The 21,737-nt window shown below is 39.8% G+C and overlaps 1 protein-coding gene across 2 annotated transcripts in view; it reads right to left on the bottom strand.

Moving 5' to 3' along the window:
- The window catches only part of QPT (quinolinate phoshoribosyltransferase), a 332,914-nt gene that overhangs the window by 199,420 nt on the left and 111,757 nt on the right, over positions 1-21,737 (bottom strand). For both annotated transcript variants that reach the window (XM_089448013.1, XM_089448012.1), the window contains exon 8: positions 7,159-7,335. In XM_089448013.1, coding sequence (XP_089304139.1) covers positions 7,159-7,335 — 177 coding nt within the window. The remainder of the gene's footprint in view (positions 1-7,158; positions 7,336-21,737) is intronic.

Below are 21,737 nucleotides of genomic sequence, written 5' to 3'. Positions count from 1 at the left end.
CAAGACCAGAATAATCACATAAATTTTTCTCCTCCTACTTTAGAATTGAATTTTGACTTAGGCAATTGGTTAAATAATGCAAAGGTTTCTATTCCAGTGACAGAACTTTTAAAGATACCATCTCAAAGGGCCAAGTTACTAAGTGCCATTGAAGTAACTCAAAGGAAAGAAAAGCCTAGTGACGAACCAAAAAATGAGGAAATTGTATTGAAAAGTATGAACTATTATGTGGAGAATGAAGATCATCTACCATTTTATGTTTCTTTGATAGTGAATGATCATCTTTTACACAACTGCATGCTTGATTCAAGGGCTTCATCAAATGTCATGACCAAGAAAGTCATGGAGCAACTGAATTTAAGGGTTTCTAGGCCCTATCACAACATATGTTCAATGGATTCTAAAAGAATTGAAGTGTGTGGAATAATTAAAGATTTACAGGTTTTCCTAGCTGCATACACAGATAGAATAATGACTATGGATATTGTTGTGATAGATGTTCCAAATTCATGGTGAATGCTATTATCAAGAAAATGGGCATCAAATCTAGGTGGCAGCCTTCAAATGGACTTATCATATGCCACCATCCCCATGCCTGATAATACTTTTGTCAGACTTGATCGAGAGTTAGAGAAAAGATATCATGCTGAAGATCCAAGGAAACCCAACAATGAGATTATCTATAGGTCATGCCAGACAGGGAGTGATGCAGTGTTGACAAATTTCCTTCCCCCCTTAACAGAACAGATTCAAAATGAAGAAATTAGGCATAGCTCAAAAAGCTTGGGTACTTCAAATCTCCCATCAGAGCACTTTCAAGACAAAGCAGTAGGATTGGCAATAAATGCATCATCATCACCATCGCAACTAACCAAGAAGAAAAAAAAAAAGCGAAAAAAAAAAAAAAAAAAAAAAGATGTAAAAAATGAACCACCAGTTTTGAGCAGGATCAAGCCTCAACGTATCAATAGTCGGAAAAGGAAAAGGAAGAGGTTTGGTATATCTGATGGCCACAAACATGTTAATACTGGGGCAAGTCATAGTCCCAAGATGGTCAGAATTGGGCAAGGCACATCAAAGAAAGAACCTATGGACTTGCCTGTGAGTACGCGGTTCTCAAGATGGATTTCATTGAAGACATCTGATGCCATGGGGCATCGTTTTGTATCATATTTCTAACCTTATCTGAGGTCATTTTTATTTAAGTAGTTTTATTTCATGAATAAATTGTCATTTGTGCTCTTAGAATAAATTTCCATTTCTTCGTTTCTGTACTTTATTTCATTTGATGATATTTTGGATGGATACTGTTGATATATGTCTTTTGTCCATTGATGTAGATACCAGGTTCTTGCACACTATCACTTTGTATCTAGCATGCATCCCCATATGGAGCCAAATGTTGACCACTGGAGTGGCACCTGATGATTACATGAAGACTCCATGCCCAAGAATGATCCAGAAGACACTTGTACCATCAGATATCATCAGTCAACAGCGTTTTTTAACTCTATTTCTATCTTCTCATCATCTTTCTTGTATCCAGATTCCACACCCTACGGGAAATTGTAATAAGTGATACTAGTAATGATGATTTTTGAGTCTGTGACAGTTCTAGGATGTTGGGACTTGATTAGCAAACGAGTACACCTTGGAGTGTTTTTTTTATCTGGTTAATTATCCCTTCTTTTTCAGAGGCGGATAATTTTCTGGGTATTTTCACTCACGTTTTACCCCAAAGCCGGGGTCACGGATTGAAGGTTGAGCTCCTAACACATCTTAGTGTCTAGATTCGATGTTTATTACCATACTAGATCACACAAAAAAAAATTGTGGAATTTGGTTAGGTCTAGGTAGTCATTTTCTAATTTTTTAAATTTCCCGCAAGTCAAAAATTGCAAATAAAATTGTATTTAAATTGTAATAAATGTAGTCTAGAGAAGTTGTATGGGGTATGAGTAATCAAAATTACACCTCTCGAGATTACTCATAGTAGAAATTTGAGGGTGAGAGGTGTAATTTTGATTACTCATACTCCAACGGCTAGTTCGAGTGATCCATGCTGAAATGATCTCGACCGTTGATGAGGATCAAGACATCTCTTGATCTCATCCGTCGATTTATTAAAAAAATAATATTTTGCATGCATTCACTTAAAATATTATTATTTTATTAGTTAGGGTTTTTGCTTTATTTATTATTTTTTTAATTCTTTTATTATTTTTTATTTTTTTTAATTTTTTTAATTTATTTTATTAATTTTCTATCTATTTTATTATTTTATTATTTTTATTCATTTTTTAATTTTTCAATTCATTTTAAAATGGATCATCGAACTAAGCCTTCGGAGTCATTTCCTAGGACCTAGGACTTAGGACTCATGAGGGGATTTAAAACTTTTTTCGACCCTCAAGACACATTTCATGATGACTTTTACAAATTTACATCTTAAGGGGGGAAAACCCCTTTAACATAGACCCTCACAAGTCACCCAGTTCTGCGACAACTATAATCTAGCAGATCAACACACTAAGATTCTCCTAAAGTTCTAATGACAAAATCCGTCCCGGCTTTGGGGTCAGGTTTGAAGGAAAACTCTGCCGATCCATGGATCGGTGAGACGAAAAACCTTCCGAGACGTAGATTACCACTAGAAAGTTAGGTCCACCTAGGCAATTCACATACACGACTCATGTCTGCTAAGATTATTTACAATTCATACATGCAGACTGGGTTTACAATCAAAATGATTAAGCTGTTGATGACTGCAGGATGGCACGGACACGCTGATCAGGTGCTACCCCTTTTTGCCAAGAAAAGAGGGGGTGTACTGTATGGGTAGTTGACCGGTAGTGGTCAACATCTGGCTCTACTTGGGGACACGTTGCTGCTTGCAGGAATGTGAGAATCCAGAATCTGCATCCATACAACACAAAAATAAGTAGCGTCCATCCAAAATCATCATATACATTAAGCACAGGAAAGATAAAAGCTCTTCATTTATTAACTATCTAAAGCAGAAATAAAAATGCGGAAAAAACAAGGAGTAGGGTTAGAAATACGATACAAAGGATGCCCTACGGCATCAGATGTGTTCAATATAGTGCATACTGAGCATTTGCCTGCTTTCAGGCAAATCTGTCGGCTGCTTGTCGGATGTGCCATGTCCAATTTTGCATATGGTAGGACTTTTTCCTATCCGAAAATCAAGCTGCTCACGGCCGTCTGATGCATCAAATCTTCGTCTCATTTTCTTTCTTTTGCGCTTCTTCCTTCTGGCAGGTTGACTTACTGATGACCTGGAACTTTCTGTTTCAGAACTATCAGATGAAGTATGCGTGATATGTCTTTCTTTATCCTGCATCTGATCTTTGTCGTTTTTAAGTCTATCTGGATCACCTTCAGTTAACCATCTTTCATTCGAACCAATGACCTTCTCATAATAAGATGGAACTTGTTGTGACAAATGAGAAGGCTCCTGATCTGTTGATGTCCCCTGGTTTCTCTTATCCTCTGACCATTGTTGAAACTTTTGAACCTGTATTTTAATGACATCCATCTGACTAAAGTGTTCAACCTTTAAATCACTGATTTGCCTGGCATGGTCTTCTTCCATATCTTTTATTACTTTATCGGTCTTTTCCTTTAACTTCATCAAGAAATACTGTATAGAGTTTATTTCTTCTTTATGATTTGCTTGCATGGTGGCCAACTGATGATCCATAATTAATAACTTGTTTTGCATAGAATCAATTTCCCTATCATGATCAGCTTTCATGGTCGCCATATTTTCTTCTAAGCCTGACATCTTGCTTTGCATGAATCTCGTTTCTGTTTCATGATTAATCTTCATGGCCTCAATTTCTTTAGCACGCTGATTTTGCATAATCTCTATCTCCCTATTACGTTTTTCAAGGTGGGTGCACAAAGTTCTCACATCATTGACATAATTAGTTTGATTAGCCTCCATATTTTTTACCAGCATCATTAGTTCTTGTATAATTTGTTTTTGCTCTTCCTTTTCATTGTCATTTGTCCCTGATTTTTCACTATCATGAACTTGGTCTGCGATATTTCCGGTGAATGACACATTCTGATCTTGAAAACTTTTTTCAACAGCTGGATTTTTTATAAGATTACTTTCTTTATTTTGCACAATTTTAGAGGTAGAAGGCAAGCTGTTTGGACTATCATATCTATCTTTAAAAGCATTGAGAATGTCTTGTAAAGAAGTGAAAAAATCATTAGGAAAATTATTAAACCAATTCAAGGCATCACCCTCTAAAGAATGGACAAATAGACGCATCTTGAAATCTTCATGATTATATTGAGGAAGTCTACAATATATGATCATTACACAAGTAAACCTGTTTAAATGCTGTCTAACAGCGACCAAATCACCACCCGAGAACTTAAATAATTTAGAAATGGCCTCTTTCGGAAGATCATGGAGATTATCAGTAAAATGACATGGTTTACATGAATAATCCATGATGAACAATAAGGGATCAAATGGATGATAGAAAGAGATTTCTGCTCAAGAAAATTAAGAGATGAAAGAAGTGGAGTCGCCACTTGAACAATGAATCTGATTCTAGGATCCAAAAAGTAACCACAAGCAGATATGAGGAAAGCTTCTTGTCTGGGAAAAATGAGAAAGTGGAGTCGCCACCCAAACAAGAAACAAACCGAAGAGATGCTACTGATATGGCGAAAAATAAGGCAATAAAAGATCCAAATGATAACCCAAAAGGTTGAATTTGCCAGCTCAAAATGAGAGATGAGAAATATGAGAAGATGAATGTCGATGAAACTCCAGGAATAGAAAAACTCTGTCCCCGGCAACGGCGCCAAAAAATGTTGTCGCGCAGATTGACACGACAACCCTCAGACCGGGGGCTGTCACTCTGATCCCCGATCCCTCCGTTTAAGCCTGTCTCCCGCGGCTAAGGGGGGTAGACCCTGTGAGATGATGAAGACCAATTGCCAAACAGTTGGTTGGGAGACACGAGACACGATATAAAAAGCACTAGATGGATTTGATTAATTTAGCAGACCAGTGCCTTAAGAGATTGTGGTTAAGATGATTACTTGTTAGAAACGTAAATCGTGAACAGCGATCATTTGTCATCGAAAGGTATCAGCTAAATCACATGACCAAAACAATATCCGGCAACTGAAAATTTTGAAGAGATAAATGCCTTAAAACACCACGAGAATCGTAAATCATTAACCAGATATCAATTTCGTATCTCGTCTTGAAAATTTAGATCTCAGCATGAAAGATATAACATGAAAAACCACTGAAACTCGCAAAAATAATTTTCCACAAAATTTTTATATTTTTTCAATTTTTTTTTTTTTTTTTTTTATATAAATAAATCTTTTTTTTCAATATTATAAAAATGAAAATTAAAATGTAATTTAGTTTTAGAATAGATTTATTCTAAAACTAAATTACATTTTAATTTTCATTTTTATAATATTGAAAAAAAAGATTTATTTATATAAAAAAATAAAAATAAAAAATTGAAAAAATATAAAAATTTTGTGGAAAATTATTTTTGCCAGTTTCAGTGGTTTTTCATGTTATATCTTTCATGCTGAGATCTAAATTTTCAAGTCGAGATACGAAATTGATATCTGGTTAATGATTTACGATTCTCGTGGTGTTTTAAGGCATTTATCTCTTCAAAATTTTCAGTTGCCGGATATCGTTTTGGTCATGTGATTTAGCTGATACCTTTCGATGACAAATGATTGCTGTTCACGATTTACGTTTCTAACAAGTAATCATCTTAACCACAATCTCTTAAGGCACTGGTCTGCTAAATTAATCAAATCCATCTAGTGCTTTTTATATCGTGTCTCGTGTCTCCCAACCAACTGTTTGGCAGTTGGTCTTCATCATCTCACAGGGTCTACCCCCCTTAGCCGCGGGAGACAGGCTTAAACGGAGGGATCGGGGATCAGAGTGACAGCCCCCGGTTTGAGAGTTGTCGTGTCAATCTGCGCGACAACAATGGCAATATACAATGACTCATCCAAGGCCTTGTCATCAAGCCGTACTCTGACTTTGGGTTTATAGCTTGGAAGAAAAAACTCAATTAATTATTAAGTGCTAAAAAGTACCAATAATTAACCAAGTAAAAAAAAATCCCAGAGTAAACTCACTTCATGACAATGTCTCAAGTTACCTAAGTCTGTTACATGACTCAATTCATCACATTAGAATCACTTTATAACATCTCCACAAGGCATATGGAATCTAAGTACAATATAGAAGAAGAATGAGAAAAAGAAAAAGAGCTTAAAAGCTCTGATGATATCTGAACTTTGATGGTAAATAAACTCTCTGACATATCCTCGGGCATGGAGGCTTCAAGTGATCTTCAATGTATCCAATAGATCTCTTCCAGAATTACATCGCTGCTACCAGGGTGTCGAGATTGAGATCACCACAACTTACACCTACCTGGGGGTACAGGTTACGGGGCCTCCTTTTGGCACATGACAAGCCCTCCAGCCTCGGCTCAATAAAGGAAATGGTTCCCTGGCCCTCATTGAGAGACAGTGTTTCCAGAGTCAATTTCAGGACATTTCATCCAAACTTTAACCTCATAAAGGTGATTATTAGACCCACAATTCTTGATGGCTCCCAAGTCAGGGAGGCAAGCTTGTTGCAGACAAATTGGCAAATTCACACTTATCCTTAGATCCTGGTGCACATTTTAACATCACCAAATTGCTGTCCTTTCAACGAGAACAAACTGTTTCTCTGCACTTGGTACAGCTTCAGTAAAGTAGGATCAGGCCAGGACACGAATGTTTTCCTATAAGCCGTGCCTGTTTGGAAGCCTACTTGTAATGGTTAGGGAGGAATACCTAGCAGCATATTGGTGGGAAGAGATCTAATTTGTCTCAAAGATAAATTCAATCATCATAAGCACATGCAGAACAGTTCAGGCACATTCCTGCACATATTACAAGGCACTATAGAGAATTTCATTTTATGCTAACATAAAGCAGTGGGCATACATTTTGTGCTTATGCAAGTACAAAATTTAAAGACTAGACTCTTGATAAAAACATATTAATATCATTATTTATGATGCAAGTTACAGAAGCATTGTAATATGAAGAAAAGGAAGTCATTACCTCAGTCTCAAATCGATCATTGATCAATTGAACAGCTTCTTTCAGCATGGACACATCAACATCACCATTGGGGAGTGGCACAATCATGTTGTCTAGCATTATGCGTGTTACCACAGATCTACCTCTACCAGTATATGACAGAACCTCCTTCACTTCCTCTAAAGTTCTTGTTTCAACCTACAGCAGTGAGTTCCAAGATGAGTACAGTGAATATAACAAACAAAACTTTCCACCATCATAAATGACAAGAAAGTTCGAAACCTGTAGAAGCATGAGCTTTTAATACCAATGGTACTTTTATAAAAAGAATAGGCAAGATCTCTCAATGCACCCAAACCAGAATTATAAACAAGGAAATAAGAAACAATGCTTGCATGGAGAACAAGCCTGTAATTACACTCTTATTTCTAGGGCACTCTCAAATCTGAGTTTCAGAAGCCTGCAGCACATAAGCCAGAAAGTATAGCACATGAACTCATGCAATTGTAAGATGGAGAGTAAATGCAGGTAGTGCTCTATAATCCTCCAGCACCTCTCTGAACTCATCCATATTGTTGAAAACCTAACACACTTTGTTCATTACCAAGGCATTCAAGTAAAGTGTTTCAAATTTTTAATGCTATGGAAGAAACTCAAGGTCAATCTTTACCACGACTTCCTGCAGTGTAGGATTAAAATGGATATATGAATCAAAACATTATGACAACCACCCCAGATTATAACAATTGTCAAGGAAAAGGCATTACTCTTGCATCAACCAGAAAAAAAGATGAAAACTACTGCAAAACAAATGCGTATTGCACAATGAAGAAAAGAATGCTTTACCCTGCACAATGCAGAGAAGATAAGGCAGTCCACCAAGTTACATAATTTTCTCGCACTTGGTTCACATTACTATCATGGGGTGGTGTATCACATGCTACATGCTTTATATGAATGTTGCACCAAAATCTGTGTCAAGCTAACTCTCCCATTTCTTATAAAAAACTTCATTTTGGTCCTTTCAAGAAATTTAATAATTGCATTGAGAGATGCTCTACAGCCCAGTATGAAGGAGATGTTGTAATGTCTGTAAATAAGCATAAACAATTAAATGTGAACTCAATAAGAGAGAGATGTCCATAAAATGAAGAATCAGATCAAAGAATAACAATAATGAAAAATGATGTCGGCTCAATAACAAAAGTAATAAAAAATAAATCAATTCAATCCAATTTTTTGTATTGTAATTTTGCTTTTACTACTAAAATTATAAACACTTTTTAGGAAAAAATCATAATATGCATATCACATTAAAATAAATTTAAATAACTATGATTCATAGTCATAACCATGATATTTCAGAAAATATAACAAATAAACATATAAAAACTTAATAAATTGAATTAATAAAGGCAAAGTCTAACTAATAGACAAAATGGCCTTTTCCACTGAAATCCAGCTATACAACTTCAGGTAAGATTGTGATTTTTTGTTATTTAGAATGTGTCTTTGAATGCATAAATGGATTCAGCACTCTGAAAACCCCCGAGCCACTTAAACTTTCCCAATTGAAACAGCTTAAACTTATGATTCTCAAAAATCTCTACTGGATTTTCAGCAAAATTAACCCGAAAAAAGACCATTTTGTCTATTAGTTAGACTATGCTATCAATAAATAAAAATATTTAAATGTGAAATATATATAATATAAATAATAGCTATGAATTAGGATGCATTTGGCCATATAAATTAAAATAATGATTCATATTCATATCCATTATATTTCATAATTTCATATTTAAATTTAATTAATAAGCATGTAAAAGTTCAATATTTACTATAAACTTTTTTCGTCTCTATCTATAATCAATGCTATACATATCACATTAAAAAATTAAATTAAAAAAGTATAAAAGATGTCAAAGAAAAATGCCCCTATATATATGTAACTACATATATTATCAAATTTTTATAAAATTAAAAATAAAAATATTCCTATATATAGAAATGCAAAATTTATATAAACATAAATAATATTATTAATAACCAGCATTGATCCATCTTAAGTCTGAAATCTGGATCTACTAACCGCCGAGAGGAATCAAATTTCTCAAGGTGCAAACCTTCCCTCAAGTTTTGCATTCAAAAATAGGTTTGCATCTGGAGAGATTTGATCCCTCTTGGTGCTTGGTAGATTCGGAATTAAGATGGATCTATGTTGGTTTTAATTCAATGTTGCTTTTGAACATAAATGTTTTGACAATTTCTTTGGATTTCATTTGGTTTTGCTTGCTTTCATTGGTCTCATCTCAACTTCAATAGGAACTAGACCTTGCTCCTTATTATTGTTACCGCTCAAACTAGCAGGGGTCCTAAGAGGGGTTCCTATAGAGAAACTACTAGGTCGAGGGCAACAATGGAGTGATAGCCCACTGTCACCTCAGCTAAGGCTCCCTGCTCTTTACGGACTTTCACCGATGGAAGGAGACTCGGTACAATGGGAATCACAATAATAAGTATGTCAATGATGTTAGCTTTTGTAGCATCGGATGTGTTATATCCTTGAAATTTTGTGGAGAGGCTAGAATACATGAGATCTCCAAAATCTCTGAAATCATTTCTGGAAATTTCGCCTAAAAATGACTTTATTAGATTATTAATCGTTTTTTTAATATTTCCCAAGTGTAAACTTAGAGAATATGGTTAATTAATCAGTATTAATTAATTCAAGGCGAGAATCATCTAGAAACTCAGATGGATCGATCTAGAGATGATCCTAGCCATCGATTACGTTTTAATCATGGATGTTGGTGCTCCAATAGAGAATTATACGAGGAGGTCAATGTGGTGATGGAGAACACACTTGAGAGGTTCGATTTATGAGCAGATCGATTTCCAGAGTACCAATAGTAAGTTGTTGGAGAGAGAGTCAGAGATCAAAGCAGTGAGAGAGGGACAGAGATAGTGAGGTTGGAGGAGGCATTCCAGATCCAATGAGTGCATTTGCAGAGAGGTAGAAGAGCCACAGAGACGCTGACGCTAGAGAAACGCAGCAGCTTCTAGAGGCAATGTCGAATTGCTGAGAGGGATTGACGTCTTCAGTTCCAGAGGTCGGGAAGGAGTCCTAGAGTGCCAGAGAAGCATCTTTCCAGTCAGGAGAAGGCAAAATAACTTCATCAGAGACTAGTCTGAGGCTAGACATCCTGCAGGCTGCGTAGAGCATCGTAGAGGGTCGGAGGGCCGAATCTGTGAAGGTAAGTCGTGCCAGGAGTTTGCCTGTGGGGTGAGGAAAATTCCTCACTACATTTTTGCCAGTATTTTTTCTCTGTAGGATTTGCCAAATTTCAGCATCCAATTGTACTCAGAATTTCTCAATGTTGCTTAATAATAAAACCCTTAGCTGTTGCACCAGTTTTCCCAAGTTGGGTGTTTCCTGGGACTTTTGTCCAAAAACAATTGTGTTAATTTTATGTGTGCGCTAGCATTTCTTTCAGTGTTTATTCTTCCGCAGTTTTATTTGTGTAAGTTGCAATGAGATTTACTTAGTATTTGTCGTAGCAAAAAGCAAATAAATTGTTAAATAAAATTAACAATTAAGATAATAATTTCCAGTTGCTACAATAGGATTCCAGTTTGGAATTTTCACAAACGAAAGGAATAAAAAGGTGATTCCAATGGCCTATTTGCAACAGGGGCTCAAATGTATGGCTTTCTTGCTTGAGAAGCAAGGTGTAAGGCTCTCTACGAAGGGCCAACAGGATTTGAGGATAACACTTGTAAAGGAGAAACCTAGTCCTACAAATCCTTGTGAAAATTTGTTTCCAAGTGATCTTTGTGAAATTAGCTTCAATAAGTTGCGAGACCACATGGGACCAAACAAACCCAAAAATAAGGTCAAGTATATGGATTTGATCACCCAAAGAGGGGCTTGACCTAATTAGGGAGGAGAAGAAAATTAAAGGACAAATTTTCTTTGAGGTTTCAATTCAATGATCCTAATGAGGACACTAACCAAGGGAAAACTAGGGCAAGAAATGGTCCATGGGCTAGGATTTGCTATATCTCTAGATCCCACCGTCAGATTTGCTTCAAATTAGGAGGGTTTGTAGAGCAAACCCCAACGCAGTTGGGACCAAAAATCGAAGTGTTTGTATGGCTAGATTGTGAAATAATTGATGCCCTACATGACCTATGTAGGCTAGGCCTAGAAAAGAGGGAGGCGAAAAGAATAAGGGTTGAAAATGATCACCAATGGAGGATTAGTACCTTGTCCTTTGGGAGAGATGGAGTCAAGGAGAATTTATGGTTTGAGAAGAATTTACCCAATCAAGGAGGCCTTCAACAACTTTGCATGGCATTTAGAGCATGAGAACAGATGTTGCAAGGACTTTATACTTTGGTTTGCAATAAATGATGAATTATCGAGATGTATTTAACATAAATTATCTCTAAGGAACATTCACCGATTTCATACATGGCCCATGACATGATGCAACGCTATAAAAGATCAAATTTCCATAATTTCGCATAAGAAAAGTAGTAAATTTCATAATAGTATAACGAAAATCCCAGCAACATGCATCTGACAAAAGTAAATAACAAGCATAGCATTAAAAGAGCACTTACATGTAAGAAAGAGTATATCCAATCATCAAGATATGCAATAGTGAAGCTCCAAGACAAAATGAAAGAGATCTAAACATCAAAATTCATTCATTCATCCAAACTCGTCGTCCAAGAAGGATAGCCAAAATCTCACAAGAGAAGATAACCTAATCCAAGAAAAGATGATCAAAATGATTCATCTCACTTCTATTTATGCACTCTCTAATGAATTTGATTTAGCTAAATTGGCCTAATTGAGCCCCTAAAATAAAATACTGTGCATAATAATAATACTTTTGGTGACAAGCCCACCAAATAGCTCAATAACATAAGAATAAGCCTCTCAAAAGGGTCTAATGATCAATAGAGTGAGTCGTGGGGCCTTTGAGGAGTCCTAATGAAGTCCAAGGGGTGCCATGATGTAGAAATAGACTCCAAACATAGTGGACAAGGGGTTGGCCCCTTGCTTTCCAAGCAAGAACCTGTGGTGCTCTCAAGTGGGTGTAGGGGCACAAGGACATCCTCATGGGTCTTCAACAGGTTTGAAAATGCTTGTAGACCATCTGTAAAGGCTAAGATGGTGATGTAAGCCCTCCCTCTGCAACAAGAGACATCTTTTAGATCCTGGAACATCTTCCAAGTGTATGGTGCAAGTGTGGAGTCAGCTGGGCATGGTGAACCAGGCACATCATCCTCATCCAAAAGGTGGAACACGAGCAATCAATGATCGGTGTTGGCGATCCATGAAATAATCTCTGCTATGGTCGAGGCACATGGCTCTCAACGCTCACCCTACAAGTGCCAATGTGGCCCTCTGGATGGCTAGCACCTCGTATACCAAGCCCCAAATGAAGACCCACCTGCAATCCTACATAAGATCCAATGCGTCCCTTGCCCTTCAATACAACTGTTGATTTGCGGTAGCATCAGATGTGCTCTAACCACGAAAATTGGTGGAGAGGCTAAAGCACATGAGATCTCCAATACCCAGAAATGGTTTGGGCAGATTCTAAACAGTTCGGGAGATAATTAAAATAATTAATATTTTTAATGGAATCCCTAAGTCTAAACTTAGGGAAAATAAAATATTAAGAGTGAATTAATATAAAATTGTGTTAGAAAGGTCCAAAAGTCATGGATCAAGCCAGAGTTAATCTTATCCATTGATTAGGGACTTAATCTCAGCCATTGAATTGTCAACAAGAAAAGTATAAAAGGAGGCTTGAGGGTCACTTGGAGAACACACCGCGTTTATCAAGATTTTGATGTTCTGGGGCAGGGTTTGCTAAGGAAGTCGAAAGAGTGATCAAAGTTGCAGCTGAGGGGCAGTAAATACAAAAGCAAAGAGGCAGAGATAGTACCAAAAGGATCAACAAAGAAGTCAGGAGAGACGGACGCAGAGCCAAACAGATGTTCACGAAGAGCCAGCCAGGGCTCACGCAAAGCTAGCCAGGAGCTGCACAGTGCCTCAGAGAGCCAGCGTGGGTGACGCGGAGGCTCTAAGGGCTGACACAGTGCCTCCAGAGGCTGACGCAGGGCGAGCTAGGGTGACATTGGGCAGACGCTAGGCCAAAAAGGGCTGACATAATCCCTAGAGGCTGACGCTGGGGTTTTCGTGGGGCAGATTGGAGCTGGGAGATGTCGGAGTGCTTATCCGGGGTTTCAGTTGGAACATCTGTCTCCGACTAAGAGTTACTACTGCCGAGATTATTTTTTGTTGGGTGAGCCGGTTTTGGCACCCAGATTGTATTATGAAACTACTTAATAATTAAAACCCTCAGATAGTTGCACCGGTTTTCCCGCATTGGGTTTTTCCGGGGACATTGGTCCAAAAACAACGGTGTCACTTGTGTGCTTGTTTTGTTTCCTTCAGTTGATGATCTGTAATGTGTTGAGCACATACTTGTATTTATTTTCAGTATTTACATGGTAAATAACTTGTTAATTAATCAGAACAAGTAGGCAAGAACAAATTAGAAAGTACATGAAGGGTTTCTAACAAGTTAGACTTAGAAATTCCAACATGGTATCAGAGGGTGGTTACAGATCACAGGAGAACTGAGGACATCAGCCAAGCAGAGCAACAGCAACAGAAAACAGTTGTCCCGAGTGACAGAAGTTGTTCCTAGCAGAGAAGCAGCAAGGAAGGGGTGACGCAGTGCCTGTGTCATCAAGTTTGAGCCAAGAAGAGGATCAACGCAGTGGCAGAGGGGAGTAGACTCGACCTACGCAGTGCCCGGTCATCTTTCTCAGTTAGGAAGGATTGACGCCCGTGGCCAGGAGGTGCAGATTTTGCTGGTGTCAGGATTGCGCAGAGCCTAGAAGCTCTAACCTTCAGTTTGCTAGGGCTTAGGAGGCTGTGGGTAAGTTGCGGAGTCAAGTTGGTAGGGCACTATAGTCAGAACAGTACCTAACAGGGCAAGACCAAGGAAGAGGGAGTTGTTGCCGAGGATTTCTAGCCAAGAAAGCCGGATCAGTGGTGCAGCTGCACTAACAATCGGAACGGGGGCATCTCGACATTGGCAGAAGGGCTTCCAGGAGGGAAATTGAGGCTCAAAGGAAGTCACACCAAGAACTTCCAGGAGGGAAGTAGAGGAGCAGTGAGATGGCAATGAACGAGGTAAGAGACCAAGACAAATTGGACAGAGCCTCAAACTTCGTAGTCTGGAAGGCCAGAATCTTATCCGTTCTAGATAGGAACCGTCTCAAGCAATTCGCCTTGAGGGTAATAGCGGTACCAGTAGACCCAGTTAATAATGATAGGTACGAGGATGCAATGGCGACGGCCAAGAGCATCATCCTTGACGGGGTCAAGGACCATGTAGTACCACATATTGCCGAGAAGAATACAACAAATGAGATGTGGGAGGCCCTAACAAAGTTGTATCAGCATACTTCCGTGCAGAGGAAGATGTTACTAGAAAATCAGTTGCGGTCATACCAGATGCAGAAGGGAGAACAGATCGACACCTTCTTCAGTCAATTGAAGGAGATCCGGGATCAGTTGACTTCCATAGGGGCCACGCCGGATCGAGAATTGATGGTGAGAACAGCCCTGAACGCAATCTCAGAAGACTAGGAGGTGTTTGTCCAGAGCATACTAGGCAGGGCGACCCTTCCAGATTGGGAGGAAATGTGGGCGGCTCTTCGTCGTAAAGAAATCAAAAGGTTGACCAAGGCAAGAAGCAGTGGCAAGGGGGTCAGAATCAAAGAGGAGGAGGAGGTGGATGTTGCCCTAGCATCTGAGGGAAAGCAGGAGAAACAGAAGAAGAAGGACCTCTCCAAGGTCAAATGCTTCCACTATGGGGAACTGGGTCATTATGCGACCCAGTGTCCAAGGAAGAAGAGCAAAGGAGAGGCTTCCGAGACCAAGGCTGCGCCAGCAAGGGCGGAGAAGGAAGTGGAGACAGATGATGACTGTGCCATGAGTGCTCACACGCCACTTGAGCAGAAGTGGGGAGACATCGAGCTATAGTCAGACAGACTACAGGCGATGAGGGGCAGGATCCTCGAGGTACCCAACCTCTTGGATTATACCTTGCTACGGGAGCCCCGAAGAGGAGTAGCAGGACTGGAGGATGTCGGTAGAGACGGATGCGGATGGAGCAACAAAGGGAGCTACAGTGCAGGAGTCCCAAGACAGCGTGAGGCAGCAGTGCGAGATGCATAGAGTTGTTGCAGCAACACAGAGGTCAGAGAGGGAGCACTTGTCAACGACATAGGGAGCTTCAACATCGGGAGTGTTTCTAGCCTGACGAACATGTCACAGTTGGGAGATCAGTTACTTACTTCTCAGTAACTGAGTTGCAGTGCAGCAGTTAGCAGTGGCAGTGCTATGGGCAGCATGATGCAGCATGATGAGAGGGGTTGTCGTACGGATGCAGCAGTGGCAGTGGCAGAGCCATGGGCAGCAGTACAGGATACAGCAGTGTAGAGGATGTTGGGCAGGGAGGCTTAGAATCAGCATAGGGACCGATGCCAGATGATTAGGGTGATACTCAGGGAGGAGTATTACTAGAGCACAGTCCTCGCTAAGAGGGAGTGTTGATTTGGGGTAGCATCTGATGTGCTCTAGTCACGAAAATTGGTGGAGAGGCTAAAGCACATGAGATCTCCAATACCCAAAAATGGTTTGGGTAGATTCTAAACAGTTCGGGAGATAATTTAAAATAATTAATATTTTTAATGGAGTATAGAATATTAATGTGAATTAATATAAAACTATGTTAGAAGGGTCCAAAAGTCATGGATCAAGCCAGAGTTAATCTTAGCCGTTGATTAAGGACTTAATCTCAGTCATTGAACTGTCAATGAGAAAAGTATAAGAGGAGGCTTGAGGGTCACTTGGAGAACACACCGAGTTGATCAAGATTTCGATTTTCTGGGGCAGGGTTTGCTAAGGAAGTCGGAAGAGTGATCAGAGCTGCAGCTAAGGGGCAATGAATACAGAAGTAGAGAGGCAGAGATAGTACTAGGGGGATCAGCGAAGAAGCCGGGAGAGGGACGCAGAGCCAAACAGAGGTTCACATAGAGCCAGCCAGGAGCTACGCAGTGCCTCAGAGAACCAACGTGGGTGACACAGAGGCTCTAAGGGCTGATACAGTGCCTCAGAGGCTAATGCAGGGTGAGCTAGGGTGACGTTGGGCAGACGCTGGGCCAGAAAGGGCTGACGCAATCCCTAGAGGCTGACGCTGGGGTTTTCATGGGGCAGATTGGAGCTGGGAGTTGTTGGAGTTTTTATCGGGGTTTCAGCCAGAGCATCTGTCTCCGACTGAGAGGTACTACTACCGAAATTATTCTCTGTTGGGTGAGCTGGTTTTGGCACCCAAAACCCTCAGATAGTTGCACCGATTTTCCCGCGTTGGGTTTTTTCGGAGACATTGGTCCAAAAACAACGATGTCACTTGTGTGCTTGTTTTGTTTCCTTCAGTTGATGCTCTGTAATGTGTTGAGCATGTACTTGTATTTATTTTCAGTATTTACATGGTAAATAACTTGTTAATTAATCAGAACAAGTAGGCAGAAATAAATCAGAAAGTACATGAAGGGTTTCTAACGGGTTAGACTTAGAAATTCCAAAAATAACCAGTCATTAGAATAATCAAGTAATAAAGCTTACAAGTCATGGGATCAATGGGCACTTCATGGTGACATTCCCTTCCATAGTGGGTTTTGGCATGTACAAGTGTCTCTAAGCTCAATAGGGGGTTAACCAAGGACCCTATTAGGTGGTTTCAACCTCTAAAGGGGTGGCATGTCCATGGTACATCCCTTAAGTGGTAGGTGGCAAATGATATAATAATGGAATGGAGTGGGGATCAAGGGAATCATCCAAACCACATGTCAAGGTACAAGGGTAGCTATAATAAGGGAAGCCCACACCAAGGTATATGAGTGTAGGAGGGAGCAAATCGTGGTACATGAGTTACCCCAACCTTTGTTTTTCCACCCTTCTTCATATGCCTTTTGCCTTTGATTAATTTTTCTTCATAACTGATGGATACCCTCTTGAGGTGGGGCAGTTCATCACCCACCAAGGGTTGGGACAATCATGGGTTCCTTAATGATGGAGGGAGCTCATGAGGGCTCATAGGAACCAGGTGATAGTCATGGATAAGGGGTAGAGCTCATGTTTTGCATTTGCCCACGTGCTAAATTTGCGTGTCCCCACCATCTTTTGCATTTTGTGGTACATCTCCTATTGAGAGTGGCCAAATTATGCTTTTTCTTTTATTTTCTATTTAGCTGCATCAACCTCTGGGGCATTGTTCCAGGCCCGACCCAAGATGTGGACAAGGGGAGGGGGAGGCAAACCCTATGTGGACCCAGTGGACACATGTGGACTCAGATGGGAAAATAGATGAATGGGGCTAAAATGAGTGGAACGGGAGTGATGTAGGTGGTATTGGGAAGTGGGACCACGCAACCAAAATTAGGATTTCCCATGTAGTGCCAACCCAAAAGCCAAATGGCCAGTAAAGGAGATCCTATGGGACTAGGATACAAGGATAACTATGAAATCAAGCAGAGGAGACAATAATACAAGCCTAACCCACTCTTTCTGCCAAATCCCCCCACATATTCATGCCCAAAAGTGTCCATGATAAGTAAGGAAAATTATTCAACTATACCAACGAAAAGCCATACCTTTGGGGTTAGGAGGCCCACCTTCAAACATACATTTATAACAGATGGGTGAGGGACCACATGACTAACTCAGGTGGCGGAGAAAAAGGCACATCGAGCCATCTAGGGGCTGCAAGGGGCTGTTGGCTGTCGGTTGAGGACCATCTAGGAGAAAAAATTGCTGCTGTGTATACTACCCATAGGTGATGGGTAACATCTGGCTCCAACTAGGACATGAGCTCTCGGAAAAAGTGCACAAAGTCACTCAAATGGGAGGTCATGAGAAGACCAACAATCTCTTGGTACCGTAGACCCGTTACCTGCACATATCAAAGACCAAGCACATGGGGAAGCATGTTTTTGTGGTGTCTTATGATCACCCATGCTTAGTATTAGGCCGTAAAATCAACAGGAAAGTAAAAATATGCAAATTTAATCTAAATGCAGCTAATCTACCATGAGAAATGTCATATAATGTTAGTTCTAATGAGAAGATCAGTATGCAATGCAACTTACCCTAACATGCATAATACAATGTCAGGTGCTAGGTATAGTCATAGATCCAATGCAACCAACAGTCAATTGATCAATACACGAATGCATGCTTCCATGATTATTTTTGCAATGGACCCAACAATACAAATGAGAATAATAATATGTTACAAGGGCGGGATGTGGGAAAACAAGAGACCCATATGATATAGAAAGGAACCCTAGAAGAAGGGAAAGACACTAATCGAGAGGATTGTATTTGATCCTCTAACCAGAAGATAGAAATATCAATGATCAAGTAAATGAATCTTTGATGAAAAACTACCTCGGGTCTATCACCCTCTGGGTAAGAAGTAGTGAATGACTCAAATACATTTAGGATGATATAATTTGGTCATTGGGAAAACAAGAAATGGAATCATCATTGTACTTGGGGAAAAACCATGATTCTTGGTTTTTCTTAGGGGAAACCAGTTCTTCATCAAAACTAGGGGAACGAACTTCATTACAAACATCTATTTCCGGGATAGGGACATAACAAGGGGAGGAATGATCAAACATGAAAAAAACTCTTTATTGGTGGCATGGCAAAAGGAAGCATCTTCCTCAATTTCTTTTACATCAGGGTCATCAAAATTACCCACAATTTTGGAAGCTTCTTCTTTGATTGAACTTGGAACATAAAGAAGAGAGCTTTACAATCACTAGGAAGGGATTCATAAGGGCCAACATTGTTTTTCAGAATGGGCGGAGCATTTTCTTCTTTCCTGAGCTCATTCTTATGGATTTGAGGGACTATGGGATCTTTATTTTTATAATCATACCCAATTCCCCAATCAACAGCCCAAAAATCACTCATAGATTCTTCATCTATTTGACTATCATGATCTTCCTCAGAATCATCCCGTTCTTCACTATATATTTGATGTTGGTTAGGATGCAATTCATTCTCTTCTTTAGACAGGGAGGACTTTTCCTCCTTCATCCTTTCTCAAAGAATGTTATCCAAGGTCTTTACTACATGATTTTGATAGAATGCTTCAAGAAGAAGGTCATCGGTAGGATTCTTGTTATATTCATACTTCATGTTACAGAGCCTTTCCAATTGCTCACAATAGTGGGAGAAAATATCGCGGTCAAGATCTTCTTCATCATCCTTGGAGGACATGCTTTCCAATTCATGAGTCTCTTTTTCAGCACAATCCTCAAGGCATGCATCAATCACTTGATCTTGATGATTTGGAGACGGATCAGGATACTTTTCCTCAAGTATATAACCATATTCAATAACTTCATCCTCTCGAAGGGCTACATCCAGCATTTGGCATATCTCTTCATTAGTTTGCAAATCCGGCCCTTCATGTAAAAGGAAGTGCACAACCAACATTGAGAGGGAAGAGAGGCTTTTAGGTTTGCATGACTCAAGCCAATCGATATGTGGCGCAATGGATAAGACAAACAATTCCATTTGGTCAAAGTGTTGAGTTATATTTTGCCTTAAAACATACCTCATGAACCTTACAATGTGATTGGCTACGGAATGCGGATTTCCATCGAACATTGGCATATTCTTCATGCATTCTGATGCGGGATACTATGGGATCCCTGTCATATCTATGGCGGGAATATATGTGCTCAACATGTTGTTGGGCCTTTAATGACATGGGAGTCGCCAGGGTGAATGAAATTGCCTTGACAAATGCTTTCTTCACCCTACAAGCATTGACCTTAAAGTTCAAAGAAGAACTAGGGCCAAGGCTATTTCAAGGGCTAGGGTTTGAGGATAAGTAAAGGAGATACCTAGTCCTAGAAATCCTTGTGAAAAATTGGTTGCCAAGTGGTCTTTGTGAAGTTAGCTTCAATAAGTTGCAGGACCACACGGGACCAAGGGGACCCAAAAATTAGACCAAGGATATGGAGTTGACCACCCAATGAGGAGCTTGACCTAATTAGGGAGGAGAAGAGGATAAAAGGACAAATTTTCTTTGAGGATTGAATTCAATGATCCTAATGAGGACACTAGCCAAGAGAAACTAGGGCAAGAAATGGTCCCTAAGCTAGGGCTTGCTACATCTCAAGATCCCACCATCGGATTTGCTTCAAAATTGAAGGGCCTCTAGAGCAAACCCCAGCGCAATTGCAGACCAAAAATCAAAGTGTTTGGATGGCTAGATTGTGATATAATTCATGCCCTAGGTGACCTATGTAGGTTAGGCCTAGAAAAAGAGGGAGGTGAAAAGAATAAGCGTTGAACATGATCACCAATGGAGGATTAGTGCCTTGTCCTTTGGGAGAGATGGATTCGAAGAAAATTTATGGTTTGGGAAGAATTCACCCAAACATGGCATGAACGCAGCATGGCATGAAGGCCAAATATGGACTGATGGATCACTTTCCAATGATGATATGGCTAACTCACGAATGAAAGTGATGGATGCTCGATGACTTATGTAGAAATCCCAAACATGAAGACCCTTGGATAACGAAAAGAAGTTCATGACATCGTGAGGAGTTCTTCAAGCAATTGGTGTGAGAATTCCTGCACTCTAAAGGAAACCCTACTGCAGCAAATCTGAATCTACTTCACCTACTTGATTTCTTTAAATTACATTCATCAAGTTATTATTCCGAATACTGAAGCAAATTATTTCTACAGCCTACACTAATTAAATATTTGATCTCATGAAACAGAAAATAGAGCAAAGAACAAGATACATAGGACACACTTATTTTTGGACACAATGTTGATTTTGGGTAGCATCGGATGTGCTCTAGCTCCGACATTTTGTGGAGGGGCTAGAATACATGAGATCTCCAGAACCCAGAAATCGTTTGGAGAAATTCCACCCGGATGAGGAGTTATTAAAATAATTAATATTTTATGTGTTCCTAAGTCTAAACTTAGGAAAATAAAAATATTAATGGATATTAATTAAAAAAATAGGTGAGAAGCTTCTAAGAGGCAAGGATCAAGTCTGTTTTAATCTTAGTCGTTGATTAGGGACTTAATCTCGGTTGTTGATTTGTCAACAGGAAAAGTATAAGAGGCTTGAGGGTCAGTTGGAGATACACTTGAGAGATCAGTCAGTTCAATTTTTCTGGAACGAGGTTTGCTGAGAAAATCGAACAAGTGATTTGTTGCAGTGAGGGGCAGTTCGGCAGAGAGACTTCAGTCCAAGGCCGAGAATACATAGCAGAGAGGCAGAGAAGCACCGGGAGAGAGCGCAGAGGGAGAGGTCTGACGCAGTGATGCAATGGAGGCTAAGAGCTCTCAGTGCTGCAGTGACGCAGTGACACAAAGGGAGGCAGTGACGCAGTGTCGCAGTGACGCAGAGGGAGAGCTCTGACGCAGTGACATAGTGGAGGCTAAGGGG

Source organism: Pinus tabuliformis, chromosome X (assembly GCF_031772625.1).
Source record: "Pinus tabuliformis cultivar Carrire ecotype Pingquan chromosome X, CPIR1, whole genome shotgun sequence".
In the NCBI taxonomy this organism is placed as follows: Eukaryota; Viridiplantae; Streptophyta; class Pinopsida; order Pinales; family Pinaceae; genus Pinus; species Pinus tabuliformis.
The sequence above is the reverse complement of the archived record's forward strand: the minus strand, read 5'-3'. Positions and strand labels throughout refer to the sequence as shown.